General features: G+C 42.5%; 1 protein-coding gene across 1 annotated transcript; it reads left to right on the top strand.

Moving 5' to 3' along the window:
* The first annotated feature begins 759 nt into the window (after window positions 1-759).
* On the top strand, window positions 760-13,090 carry LOC113564084 (sialin). The gene is made up of 7 exons (XM_026978856.1): window positions 760-1,296; window positions 3,112-3,170; window positions 10,570-11,085; window positions 11,211-11,581; window positions 11,646-11,778; window positions 11,871-12,112; window positions 12,182-13,090. Exons 2-7 carry the CDS (start codon window positions 3,131-3,133, stop codon window positions 12,359-12,361), a joined length of 1,482 nt encoding a protein of 493 aa, XP_026834657.1. The 5' UTR covers window positions 760-1,296; window positions 3,112-3,130; the 3' UTR covers window positions 12,362-13,090.

Genomic DNA, 13,090 nt, shown 5'->3' on the forward strand with positions numbered 1-13,090 from the left:
TACTGATTCGCTGCTTTGGCAGCGTTTTTTTGTGCCGAATCAAGTGCTGATAAGCACTTTTGGCTACGCATGCCAAATGGGTCTTGACTATCCGCTGCGATTTGGCCCGATCCCAGCTGGATAATGGCAGCTGGGCAATCAAGCTGACGGCGCCGAGAAAATAGGGAAAGAAGAGAAAGGGGAGAAAGAGGCGAAAGAGGAGAAAGAGGCGAAAGAGGAGAAAGAGAAAAGGAGCGCAGGCGACGTTCGCAAAACAAGACAGATGAATATGATGGTACAGCACAAAAATAAAATAATCGCCGCAAGAATTTGAATTTTGCATCCCACGAACATCAACGACGGACGTCAGCAGAAGCAGCAGAAGCAGCAGCCGCAGCCGCAGCAGAAGCAGCTACAGAAATAATAGCAACAATGACAGGAAAAGCAGCAATAACAACAGCCATAACAGCAGCAGCAGGAACAACAACTGAAATAACAGCAGCAGCAGCGACAGCAGTAAAAGGAGCAACAACGAGCACAGCAGCAACAGCAGCAGCAACAACATCGCTAATAACAGCTATAAGAGAAGCAGCAGCAGCGGCAACAACAGCACTAACAGAAGCAGCAGCAGCAACAACAGCAGTTTAAACATCAGCAACAAGAATGACAGCAACAGCACTAACAGCAACAACAACAGCCGCAGCGACAACATCGACGGCGACGGCGACGGCGACGGCGACTGGGGCGTCGACGCCTCTGCCGACGAACCGCTTTGGCCGGAGTAAAGAAAAAGCCGCGGACGAGCGGCCGCATTTTCAGTTCAGTTCCAACGCTCCGAGTGAAGCGAGTACGCAGCAGCAACAACCGAGCGACAGCAGCAGCAACTGGCCACGGCAGCAACACCGTTTCGAATTTCGATTTCGAAACTGTTCTAGAATTGCCTGCGCTTGCGCTAGAAAACTCCTCGTTAGCCGTTTTCAAAAATAAGCAACAGCTGTCCCATCCAGCACTCTAAAAACCGTTTCTTGTTCGGAGTGCGAGTGTACTACAGCCCAGTCTTCAGTCTGCCGACCTTTCAATATCCCACTGGGAACTGAGATATTACACAAATCGAGAAGAACAGACAAAAATAAACACAAAACACGTGCGGTTTCTTGGCGGTTTTGAGGCGGTTTTCGTTCCCTTGGTGTGTTTTGTTTTATGCAAATCGGCGTTAAACTGAATCGTACGTATACGGATTGCAAATCGGTTGGTGGCAGACAAATTATATAATTTGCCATAAACAACTAACATTTGTTAGTTGTCGTCGAGTGCAAGGTGGGTTCCAGTTCCTAATGCAAATGTTGCTAACAATTTGTTTATATTACAATTACTTAAAGTTAAGTAGATCTAAGCTGCGTATTTATTAAAGGTGTTATTTCCGATAAAGTCACTAGGTCTGTAAAATAAGTTATGATCTAATACTGATCGCTAGATCGTTAACCTGAAAACGGCGTCATAATTGCTTAGTTAACTTCATATAACTCATTTGTATTTCAAGGCGCAAAACATTTAAAATGCCAATTAAACGTCGGCTAACTATAGCATATTGACATAAATATGCCTGATTTGATCGTGTTTTGATTGTTAAGAAAACCGTGAGTTTAAAATTAATGCTTCGGTTAAGATAGTAAGCTGCTAACTAATTTTGATTTAAAATTGCTGTAACTACAAGTTTCATTCATTTATTTTTGCCATTTTAAGTCCAAACAGAAAGTGAAATCAATGCAAACTACATAGTACAAGTAATTACATTATCGATGATATATGCTCTTATGTACATTAGTGTATGGGCCTATTGATGACTAATGTTCTTAACGTAATTGCTTTTATTTGTAAGAAAAATCCGCTGATGAGGCTAACCTCCCGCGATAAAAGTGGCGAATTGAGTTATTTTGCCCACATATACGGGTTGTCGGAAGATGACGTATGTCGACATGTGACCATATAGAAGTCGTATATAGTCATTGCCCACTCGATTGGCTGGCAGATGCCACTTTTCATGGGGACGCCAGCTTAATAACATGGCAACATGCCACACAGGCAAGGACACTAATTTCGGCTATATATATCCTTTCCTCAAACATGCGGGCATAGTTTTGTTGCCATTGTTGTTTTTGTTGTTGCCAGGACGCCAGCAAATATTTGCAACACAAACACCACATAAACTGGCAGTTAATTGATTGTACCAACTTACACATGTTGCTAAGGGCCGACTTCAGACCTAGGACCCTGTCTGCCTCACATGCCTCACGTGTCTGGCGATAATTAGCATGCAACCAATCGCATATAGCCAATGAATTTCCATTTGCACCACCGCAATGTTTCAATAATTTATCGCGGCGCCAGTAGAACTGAACAAAGGAATGATAATGACAGCCCAGTGCAGTTGTCGGTATCACAGAAAGTCTAAAAAAGATATATGCATATCAATTTAACTACATTTTCACTGGTAAAAAGATATAAAGATAACAAATATCATATCAGATCCATTCCTATATATTTAACTACTGAATCACTTCACTTGTGCAAACTTGATTAGCCTACGGCTTTTACCCAAGTCTCTTTGACGTGAAAGTAGCCAAGTTTGCGCCGCTTTGGACGACACTCAAGTGTCCGTGTGAGTTCCGTATCATTATATTTAGAATTTCTGATTTCTGGGCGGCGGCATTTGAAGACGCAGACTACGGCGGCGATAAGGAAAACGGAGACCGAGTTCCGGGCGGGGGCAGGGGCACCATGTGGCGTAGTTATGAATGAGCCGAGAGCCGCTTGTGTGATATAATTGCCTTGAGTCATGGGACACATATATGTATATGGTACAGAATATTCCCTCCTCCGATGAAAATACCTTTCGTGGGCACGTTCAGGTACGAACACGAGACACCGGCGATAAGATAAGATTGCCAAAAAACAAAAAAAAACCAAAAAGGGAAGGAGTAGGGAAAACCATGGTGGGGTTACTTCGTAAAAAGTTTCATTAACTTTGCAGACTATTAATATCGTATTTTCTAGATGTCTATCATATCGCCTGCCATATTTCGTTTCCAATTTATACAATTCGTCTAACCTCTGGTATATTTCCACTTGCAGAGCGGCACTTAGAGGCGTCATGTCCAACACGGAGAAAGGAGGTCTGCACAGAGTGCGAAGTAAGTAGATAAAATGATATGATATGATATATGATACGTGATAAGTCCCCACCCAATAACCTGGTTATATCATACAGCCCACCACACTGATTAACTGCATGTTCTAAGTTAATACCTAGTGCTTTAAGAACTTTCGGGTGGAAATTGAATATTTATGCGAAATAGCTAGAGATTTGTGGTTGCCGCATTGAGTTTCCAGTTTCCACCTGCTGTTCAGCCAGTCGAAAGTGCCAGAACAAAAGTGCCCCACTGAACCGCAACGCTCTTCAATGGCCGAGCCCCTTTTTTCTGCGCTTCTAGCCGCGCAACGATAAGGCGGCCAGAAACCGCATGACGCCACTGAAAAATGGGGAGCGCCAGGGTCAGTCGGCTTGAAAACCGAGCAGAGTGCCCATGTTTGATGGCCAATTGAACTGCAACTCGGCTAACATAAACAAATCGATCTGACTCCCCTCCATCGAACTGGACGATTGGTGTCAACGAGACAACTTGTATGGAGGTTACAAATCAATTGGGCTGTGTGATTCAATTGAATGCTGATTGACTTTCCGGTTCCTCCATCTGTCCTTTGCAAATGTTCATCGATCGAATGTCAATTTGCCCTAGCAATATTCGAGATTATTGTGCGCTAGTCATGATAAAGCAAGATCATCAGGAAAGGTTTCAGAAATTTTCGAATGAATAACTTGAATATTCTGAATGTATATCCTTGATAAAGGATTTTTACCCTGACCCGTTTTTTACCCGTTTGTCAGCTGATCGATCACAGATTATTCGCTAAATTGGCAAAATAAAAGCTTGGTAAGAGAAAGCCCAAATTATAGATGTTGTAACATATCTAATGGATTTGTTTTGCTATAACCACCTGACCCAGATGTGTCAATGGAAATGTAATAAATATTTAATCGTATCAGCCTCGACACCTTGTCAACTTCTCGATCATGGACACCTGGTGGACCCCATTCCAAACCCATACCAAACCCACACCATACCCATCCATCCTTGGGTACACACTCCTCGAATCCTCAGGATGTCATCGATGCGGACAAGGACACGCCCACGTCGTCGGACAACTGAACTGCGCAGTTGGGCGACCTCATGACGCCATTGTTATGACATTTGCACGGAGTACCACGCATTGAACTATGCAAACAAATTAGCACAGTCACGCTAACTAAACACGTTAGTTGGTCTCGTCTACCCCCTGAAATTGTTTAACAATTCAAGTTCCGTTTTTGCGTATGGAATGCTAGGTTCATGGACTACATTTCGAGTACATTTCGCAATTAATTGAATCACTTTTGTGTGTGGTTGTTGTGGCGAACTTTTTAATATCACACCGAAGACGATCATCCGACTGTTTACCGTTTAATTCGTACTTTTGAAGCTGTTTAGCACTTTAGAGCCAGACAATTAATCAATCAGACAGGTGAAGTGGATGAAGTGGAGGAGGTGGGTGTGTGATATCATGTTTCAGTGCACATTTCGTCGATCCCGTGAGCAATCATGAATGATAGTGAAGCTGCGAGCTCTAACCAAAAGTCAAATTGTTCAATTAGCAGGGAAATATTAAAAATGGTGAGAAATACGTCTCAAGATTTCTAAATGCACTCGTTTATAGCCTTTAATTAGGGGGAGTTGGTATCAAAACTAACTTTGAATGTGCTAATTAGATACGTTGTCCCACGAGACAAGTACACATTCAATTAAACTCAAACAATCTGCAATTCATATCGATTAGACAGTTAATAGTATAGATATTCATTACAAACCCGTGTAATTCACACCCACTCACTTGCTCGCAAATAACACAGGAAGGTGTGATTCATGTCTGGTTTTTAAAGGTTTGTATTGTTTTTTTGACATTGTGCTTGGTGTAAACAAAATTCAAGGTGCCTAAAGTTGTTATTTAAAGGCTTCACAAAAAGTGGGAAAATACAAATTGATGAAAATGTATTGTTAAATAATTTAGCAGCAATATAAATTGGAAACAAAGAGTATTACTTTGAGAGAGAAATTACATTTGATTTGTAATTTGATATAAAACCTATAATTTATTATAAACTCCTAAAAAAGCTTTCAAATTAAGTGGTATTCAACGAATAATAGAACTTGGACTAAAAAAAATTCGTCTGGGCTGGGCTATAGCATTTATTTGCGCTTGAAAATTCCCCGGAGGAACCGCTTCGATTCTCATTTGAATCCACATTTGAATCCGGCGGGTATTCACCCTTGGCAACAGACTGTGGGTCGTCGTTTGGAATTAATCAAACAGCCAAGTCCCGCCACAAGTAATGAATAATGAGCATGTGGTACTACGTTCATTCCGCTTACGATAAATTGTTATTAAACTTTTGTCACTTAACGTCGATTTGTGTTTACTTGATCCCTTAGTTTTATTAATGACTGCCATAATTGGCACTCCATTGTACGAACTCCGCAACAGGTTCAATTGTTTCATCCGTCTGCTTAATATGCATTAATTAAGTGTGTAATAACGAGATTGCTTTTAATTGAGCAGAAACCATTTCTTGGAATTTTCGAAGTTATTTGCGCCGCGGCTAGCAAATCGAATTTGTTTATAATCTCATGTCTAGCGTTGTACTTCCGTTGCACATGGCACACTTAATAATTGAACTTAGAACCAGAAATTTCAAGTATTTCGACAATTAAAAGTTCCAACGTTAATCGAATCAACAAGTCCAGACAGTAAAAAAAGTTGGTTTTGACCCGCAAGACCTCTTAATCATTCAGAGTGAGCGATAGTCAGATATGGCGAGGCAGGCCTCCATTGATGGTTCTGAAATCGTAATTATAATACTAAATATTTTCATTCCAATCTGTATTTAAGACCGTCCTTAGTCAAGGCAACGCGTGTCTCAGTTTCGAGTGCCAAAGTTCGGCAGTAGTTTTCGCCCATTTGCGAAATAGTTGCTGATAGTTTCGGTGGGTCCAGAAAATATTGACTCTTGTCGACGAGCCCCCTTTTATACATATATTTTTACTGCCAGCTATAAATGTATACATAAGCACGGGGTCTGAGACCCCTGACAAGTTGTTTACAACCTGTAGCTCTTCATTAGCCGGCACGTGCATCTATGAGATATGGCCGGAGGAAATGGCAACTTGAAGATACATTCATGTCGTATCTTATGCTGGATTAAAGTGATCAGATTGGCACTCTTTTGACGTTTACATGGGCCTCTTTATGGCCAAATGCAGCTAAGTCAATAAAAGTTCCGCATTTCCTGCTTCAGACATCAGACGTTCCATTCCATATACTTATCAGTCTCGTCTGGTGCTGTAAATCTACAAAAGTTCCTCCTTCTTAGAACTGAGTGCACTTTGAACGGCAAGCGCCACAAGTGCAGGGCCACAATTGTAAATTTCCATGGAAGATTTCCCAGCTCGCTTCAAAGGAATCTAGGACAATGGCGATGATGGCGATGCTGGCGATGGGAAAGTTCATCGCAAGATGGCCAGTAAATCACAATGGTCGATTGCCCAACAAAAGTGATAAGTGATGCGGCTGTGTGTGCCTTCAACAAACAGCAATTGGCACAATAATTCAGCAATTAATTAGCTTATTGCTTATTGTTGAAGTAGAACCAGTTCCACAGCAACAGAAACTCGAAAACAAACAATGTCGTCGACGTCGTGGCATTACAATTCACTCGCTTTCAACGAGGCCAGTTCCGTAAATCAGTTACAAACGGAAATGCAGTTGGCCAGCACAACAAAGCCAATAATTGCCGCTAGAAGGCGACGCGGCAATGCCATCCATCCGACAGATTTAGATACTATATTGGGTGTTTGTGAACCGATACAGTGCTTTTCGGCGCTTGAAAATAGTGCAACATTCGGGAATAATATCAAACAGTTATTCCCATGATTTATTTTCAAGTTATGGCTGCAGTGGCGTTAATTTGCATATATTCAGTTGAAGGTCTGATTGATAATTTTTTCAGAAAATCGAGGACAAACCGTCCGCAGCTCCACTGCAAACGTGATCACATGGAAATCGATTGATCTCAAAAGCAAAACTTTTGCATTTCCCCTTGTGGGTTATTACCCACATAGTACTACATAGGTTTGCACAAATCGGTTGTGACTACGATTGGAAATCAGGTGTGTGGGAGTTACTACAACTCAAATGGCTACAAATGGCTACAAATCGAATCTGAAAAGTGGGCTCGTGGCTGGCGCGCCTTCGCCATAACTCATACGCCACGTTGCGCCCGCTGCGATCCCGTGACAGGAAAATGACTTGGCAACTTGACGGAAAAGTGCGCATTTATGTGACGCCGATGCGGGCCTTTCTTTTGGACGGCGAATGAATGGAAAATTTTCGGCCCGACCAAAATGCCCACGCAAATGCTGAGGACATTCCACCAGAAAATCCGAAAGCCGATCACATGCGTCCACCCAATTCGAGGAGAAAATATATCAGTCGGTCGCAGCTGATGACGATATCGGTGGCTAACTTTCACCAAAGCAGTCTATGGCCCATCCGATTTTGAAGGTCAGGAGTGGCCAGAGAGAATCGAGAGTGGGATTGGATATTATCAGCGGTGGGTGTGTACCCAGTGCCCGCATTCGAACGACAGAGAGTCATTATAAATAGATCCGAAAGTGTAAAGGAAAACGGAATATACACAAATGAAATAGATTGAAAAGAATAACAGACGGAATGTACTTAGAATCTTACAAGACATTTTCGAAATTGCTTTTGCGTCAACCCAAAAGTGCCGGATATGATGCGTCTTTTCGAAAATATTAAAAACCCAACTATCGATCGAGCTCATCTTCCCTTCAAGTGCCACTTAGTTGGTCCGCTGTTTTTGGCGAATAAATTCAAGATTTTCCCGAGAAATCAATGAACCCCGTAACGAACGAACTCAGATTCACTTGTTGTTCGATCGTAAAAAGCAGTAATTTAAGTATCACGTTTTGCCCATATTCATTTCGTTTTATTTACTTGCCGGCTATTTTTAAGTTTCTGCCTTTCTTTGATGGGATTTTGATGTTGGCGCGGACTGGCGGACTTGTTTAAACCCAAGTAGAGCATCAACGAAAGCGAATAAAGGCTGAAGATCGCAGCAAAAATAAAATAAAATTAAATAAACTAAGGAAACGAACGGAGCCTAACCAAATAAGTATTCGCACGAGACAGGCGAAATTCTGAGAACAGTTGCTTAAAAATCAAGTTGACCCGGCAGTTGGATACCCAAATAATTTCGACCGATTTTAGCCGGTTTTCTGTGCCTCTCGGCTGTAAACATCATGTCTGGCCTTCACTTAATTTATTGGCAAAAAAGATAACAGAAAACAACACAAGGCAATAGTTTGTTGGTAAACAAAGCTTTAAACAAATGAACAGTTCGAGGCGACAATTAATCAAGAACTCTTCTGTTGGAGGCAAACAAGTTTTAACCATTAAAATTCTGGGAAGGAGTCACACATTTCAGAATTCGAGATGATGAGTAAGATCGGTTTCAGAACCCTTGCTGAGTTCTAACAGACAAATTAGAGCTCTGTCTCAAACTCCATTCCATTAATTATCATCCAAAATATGTGCCTAATGGGAATTTAAGTTTACAAGTTAAATAACTGGATTGATTTATGAGTTATTATACAATTACGAAACCTCAAAAGTTGTTCGCCAATCTTAGTGCAACTTTGTGAATTTAATTTATTGAAAATAGGCCACACCAATTTTTATATTCTATGTCAGATAAGAACATTTACTACTTTAAATGCATAGTCCTTGCCAGATTATGACTCTAATTTATTATAGTTTATTTCCCCTGTGGAAGTGGAAGTCGCACAAATCAATCCTTATCAATATATAGTGGCGGTAATTTGCGGCACACGCTTATTTAGCATTGATTTGAGGTGCTGATGAGGTGTCAGGTGTCCGGACATGCCCCAAAAAATTAACAGAGCGCTACTTGTTAATGATCTAAACTTTCCCAATGACGTACCCTCTTGGTCAATGCTAATCACAGACCTCCACCTCCTGAGTTCGCAATATCCCCCGAGATTTGGCTATAGTTCTGGTCCGATCCGATGCGATCCTATTCGATTTCGTCCACCAAGTCGAAACCTTGCCTATATTTTGTGACTTATTTGTATTTGTGTATTTTGGGCACGTTTTTCTGGTTATATGGAATCGAGAATTTATAGCAAACATGACTAGAGATTTCGTATTTTTTAACGCTTTTTTGATTGTTCAGTTTCGGTTATTTTCGAGTGCTAATTTGAATACAAGTCGAGTGTTTCGGTTTATTGTTGCCCGCTCGTTTGATGATGCTCACCGATGTCTAGACAAGCCGAGTGGCGTTATTTTCGTATTTTTTTGCATGACATTAACATGATATTGTGGCCATAATCAGCGGGGTGGGCGTGTCCCGTCCAGACAGGCGATAGACTGGCCCCGATAGCCGCTTCCACCAGCTGATAGCGATTTTTTCATTTTTTCACCTTCTTTTTGTATGGGAAAGTCATTTGGAGCCACTTTATTATTTATTAAAATCGGTTGGCTTATAAATTTACACCGACACTTGTGAGCATTTCCCTGAAATTGAAGTGTGAGCTGACTGGGGTTCAATGCCACTTGAAATTTATTAATGTGATTTGCGAAAAATGCAGCCCGCGCGAACAATGCACTTTGCCACTTAATAAGCGCCCAAAAAGTGACAGGCTGAGTCCGAGTTGCTTGTGGACACCACTTAATGATCTTCGAGTTCATGTCTTTGGTTTCAAAAGAATGTGATTCACTTGGCCTGTCTTCTCCTTGAAATCCAGCTGCACCCACAATCCGTTGATCCTCAAATCAAATTCATGGGCCATTCGATATGCTATTGAGGTCACTTGACAACGACGGTTAAGTTTTCTCACTGCGATTTTATTGGCTCATTAATATGGGCAATTAATGCTTTTATATGGGCTGCATCGTGTAATGAAAACAACAGATTACATCAGATAATAAGTGTAGTGTGCGGGATGTAGTGAGTTGATAACAAATCAGTTCAAATGGGTGTAAACAAAACGTGTATTAGCTTTTTATACATTAACAGAGGCTCATAATCCAGGTAGACTTTATTTGTATATATATTGTTTAATGTTACTTGAAGAAATAACTTCAAAGGTTATACTGCTCAATTTAAATGTAGTAAAGTTTTGTTATCAGAAATTGGGTCGTTCCCTGGGTGGGTTTTTATTTAGTCGCTGGTCGCCTGATTTTCGGCAGCTTGGGAATATTCCAGAGCTGAATTTTAAGTGCCTAACCTTTCGACGACCCCGACGAATTTGGCGAAGCTCCGACTTATTCGCCATGTACTACAGTATCATTTGCCTTGGATTCTATCATTAATTGGACACCGCTCTTCCCTTCCAGACTTCCTGTCATGCCGCCAAGTTCTGAACCTGCTGACCATGCTCGGCTTCATGCTGAACTACGCCCTGCGAGTGAACCTCACCATTGCCATCGTGGACATGGTCCGACCCAATGTCACATCAGCGGGAAATGCCACTCTAACGGGGAACGGTACGGCGGTCAATAGCACTGCATCGCCGGACGGAGTGGATGTGTACGAGGAGCGCTTCCCGTGGGACACATATCAGACCAACTTCGTGCTGGGCTGCTTCTTCTGGGGCTACATCCTCACCGAACTGCCGGGCGGTCGTCTTGCCGAGCTAATCGGTGGACGCCGCGTCTTCGGACATTCCATGCTGTGGGCCAGTTTGCTTACCCTGATCACGCCGCTGGCGGCGCACATCAACTACGTGGTGCTCATCGTGGTGCGAGTGGTGCTCGGCTTCATGCTGGGTGCATCTTGGCCAGCCATTCACCCAGTCGCCGCCGTCTGGATTCCGCCCATGGAGCGCTCCAAGTTTATGTCCAACATGATGGGTAAGTAGGAGTTATTTGTCCGTAGAAACTCCCTTAAGCGGACAGGTTGGTTGTCCGCTCAAGAGAGGCTTCGTACCTGTATTGTAAAGACTTCCTTTCTCTAACATAAATTTTTTATTCCATAGCTTCTTCTCTTGGTGCTGCAATCACCATGCCCATCTGCGGCTACCTGATCTCCGTCGCTGGCTGGGCCAGTGTGTTCTATCTGACAGGAGCCGTGGGTCTGCTGTGGTCCTTGGCCTGGTTCACCTTTGTCTATGAGACCCCTGCCACTCATCCCAGGATTTCTGCCGAGGAGAGGCGGGAAATTGAGGACGCCATTGGCACAACTACCTCCAAGAAGCGCCCGAGCCATGTGCCCTGGGCCCAGCTGCTCTGTTCCCCGGCTGTGTGGGCAATCATCATCTGTCACGGCTTGGCCGTATTTGGATTCTTCACCGTGGTCAATCAGTTGCCCACTTTCATGTCCAAGATTCTGCACTTCGATATCAAAAAGGTGGGTTTGTTGGCCAAGGCTTACCGGGGATTTTATCTTTACTAATATATTTCTTCTTCTGCAGAATGGTTTGTTCTCGTCGCTGCCTTATCTGGGTAAATACGTTATGGCTGTGGCTTCATCCTACCTGGCTGATTACCTGCGCAAGAAGGGCACTTTGAGCACTACTGCCACCAGGAAGCTATTCACTACTTTTGGTAAGTAAATTGTAATATCACTTAGGATATTCCAAGCATACAAAGTGTTCTTTGTGATACATTTGTCATAAACAATCTTTTCTTATTTACAGCTCTTGTGATTCCGGGTCTTTTGATGATTGTGCAAGTGTTCCTGGGCTACGATGCCACCTGGTCGGTCACCATCTTCTCGCTGGCCCTGTTTGCCCATGGAGCTGTGACCGCTGGTTATCTGGGCAATGGCTTGGATATTGCCCCGAACTTTGGAGGAACCATTTTCGGACTGGCCAACACGCTGTCTTCCTTTGGTGGCTTCCTCTCCACGTGGATGGTGGGAGCCCTCACCTACAAGGATGTGAGTGAATCTAGCTTGAAATTCTATATTAGATAAAATAATAACCTGAGTATTTTATGAAACCAACAGGAATCCTTCCATTCGTGGCAAATTGTATTCTGGATTCTAGCAGCCACCTACATCTCGGGAGCAGTGGTGTTCGCCATCCTTGGCAGCGGTGAACTGCAGTCGTGGAACAATCCGCCAGAGCGTGTTAGGATCAGCGATGTCACCCAGGAGGAGGGTGTGCCCCTCAAGAACGAGAAGTGATTTCACATCGCCAGTGAGACTAATTCGGTGCCACTGCTGTTCCTGACGAGCGGAAGGGAATGAGAGCCAAGTGGAAGATATCGACCCACCGAGAATCATCATCTGCACAAGTTATAGTAGTTGCTACTTGCACCATTGAGATTACGGGGCTTTAATTTGGCCATCCCTTAATCAGAGAACTATAGACCGAAAGGCACCGAACACTCAGTACACAGAGAAAAACATGATATGAAAGACATTATTTTTATAGACACTGCATGGTTTTTTCGCACAAAGAACACACAAACATCTCATACCCATACAAAAAACCCAAAAACCACTATACACCGATGCACTCGTCTGCTAAATGGAAATTGACTATATTTATAAGTAATATTTACTTTAGTACGCCTACATATGTAACTGTAGGCAATATGTATGTAGCCTAAATGATTTATAGTATTCTGTATGTCCACAGAGCGCACAGTCGGCTGGTGGAAGGACCTCATCCTATTGTCGATCCACGATCAGCTGCTGTGCCCCATATGTTTCGTTTAATTTATAATGTAGCCCATAACTACTGTCTAGCTTAGATGAACAAAATACTTATGCAAGTAGGGAAATACATAAAGATGTGCCGATAGTATAGCTAAGTTGATAAAACATGTAACTTTGTACTATTGAATATTTATGTAATTAATTTAAACATTTGTAAGTTCATAATAAAGCGTAACTAAAAAGAAAGAAAAA

Source organism: Drosophila erecta, unplaced genomic scaffold (genome assembly GCF_003286155.1).
Source record: "Drosophila erecta strain 14021-0224.00,06,07 unplaced genomic scaffold, DereRS2 tig00000055-arrow-pilon, whole genome shotgun sequence".
Taxonomy (NCBI): Eukaryota; Metazoa; Arthropoda; class Insecta; order Diptera; family Drosophilidae; genus Drosophila; species Drosophila erecta.

Bases quoted from the DNA above. Each gene is read 5' to 3' on its own strand.
- LOC113564084 (XM_026978856.1), top strand. From the start codon at position 3,131: ATGTCCAACACGGAGAAAGGAGGTCTGCACAGAGTGCGAA. The intron at 3,171-10,569 runs GTAAGTAGATAA...CTTCCCTTCCAG, and splicing joins AGGTCTGCACAGAGTGCGAA to ACTTCCTGTCATGCCGCCAA. The intron at 11,086-11,210 runs GTAAGTAGGAGT...TTTATTCCATAG, and splicing joins GTTTATGTCCAACATGATGG to CTTCTTCTCTTGGTGCTGCA.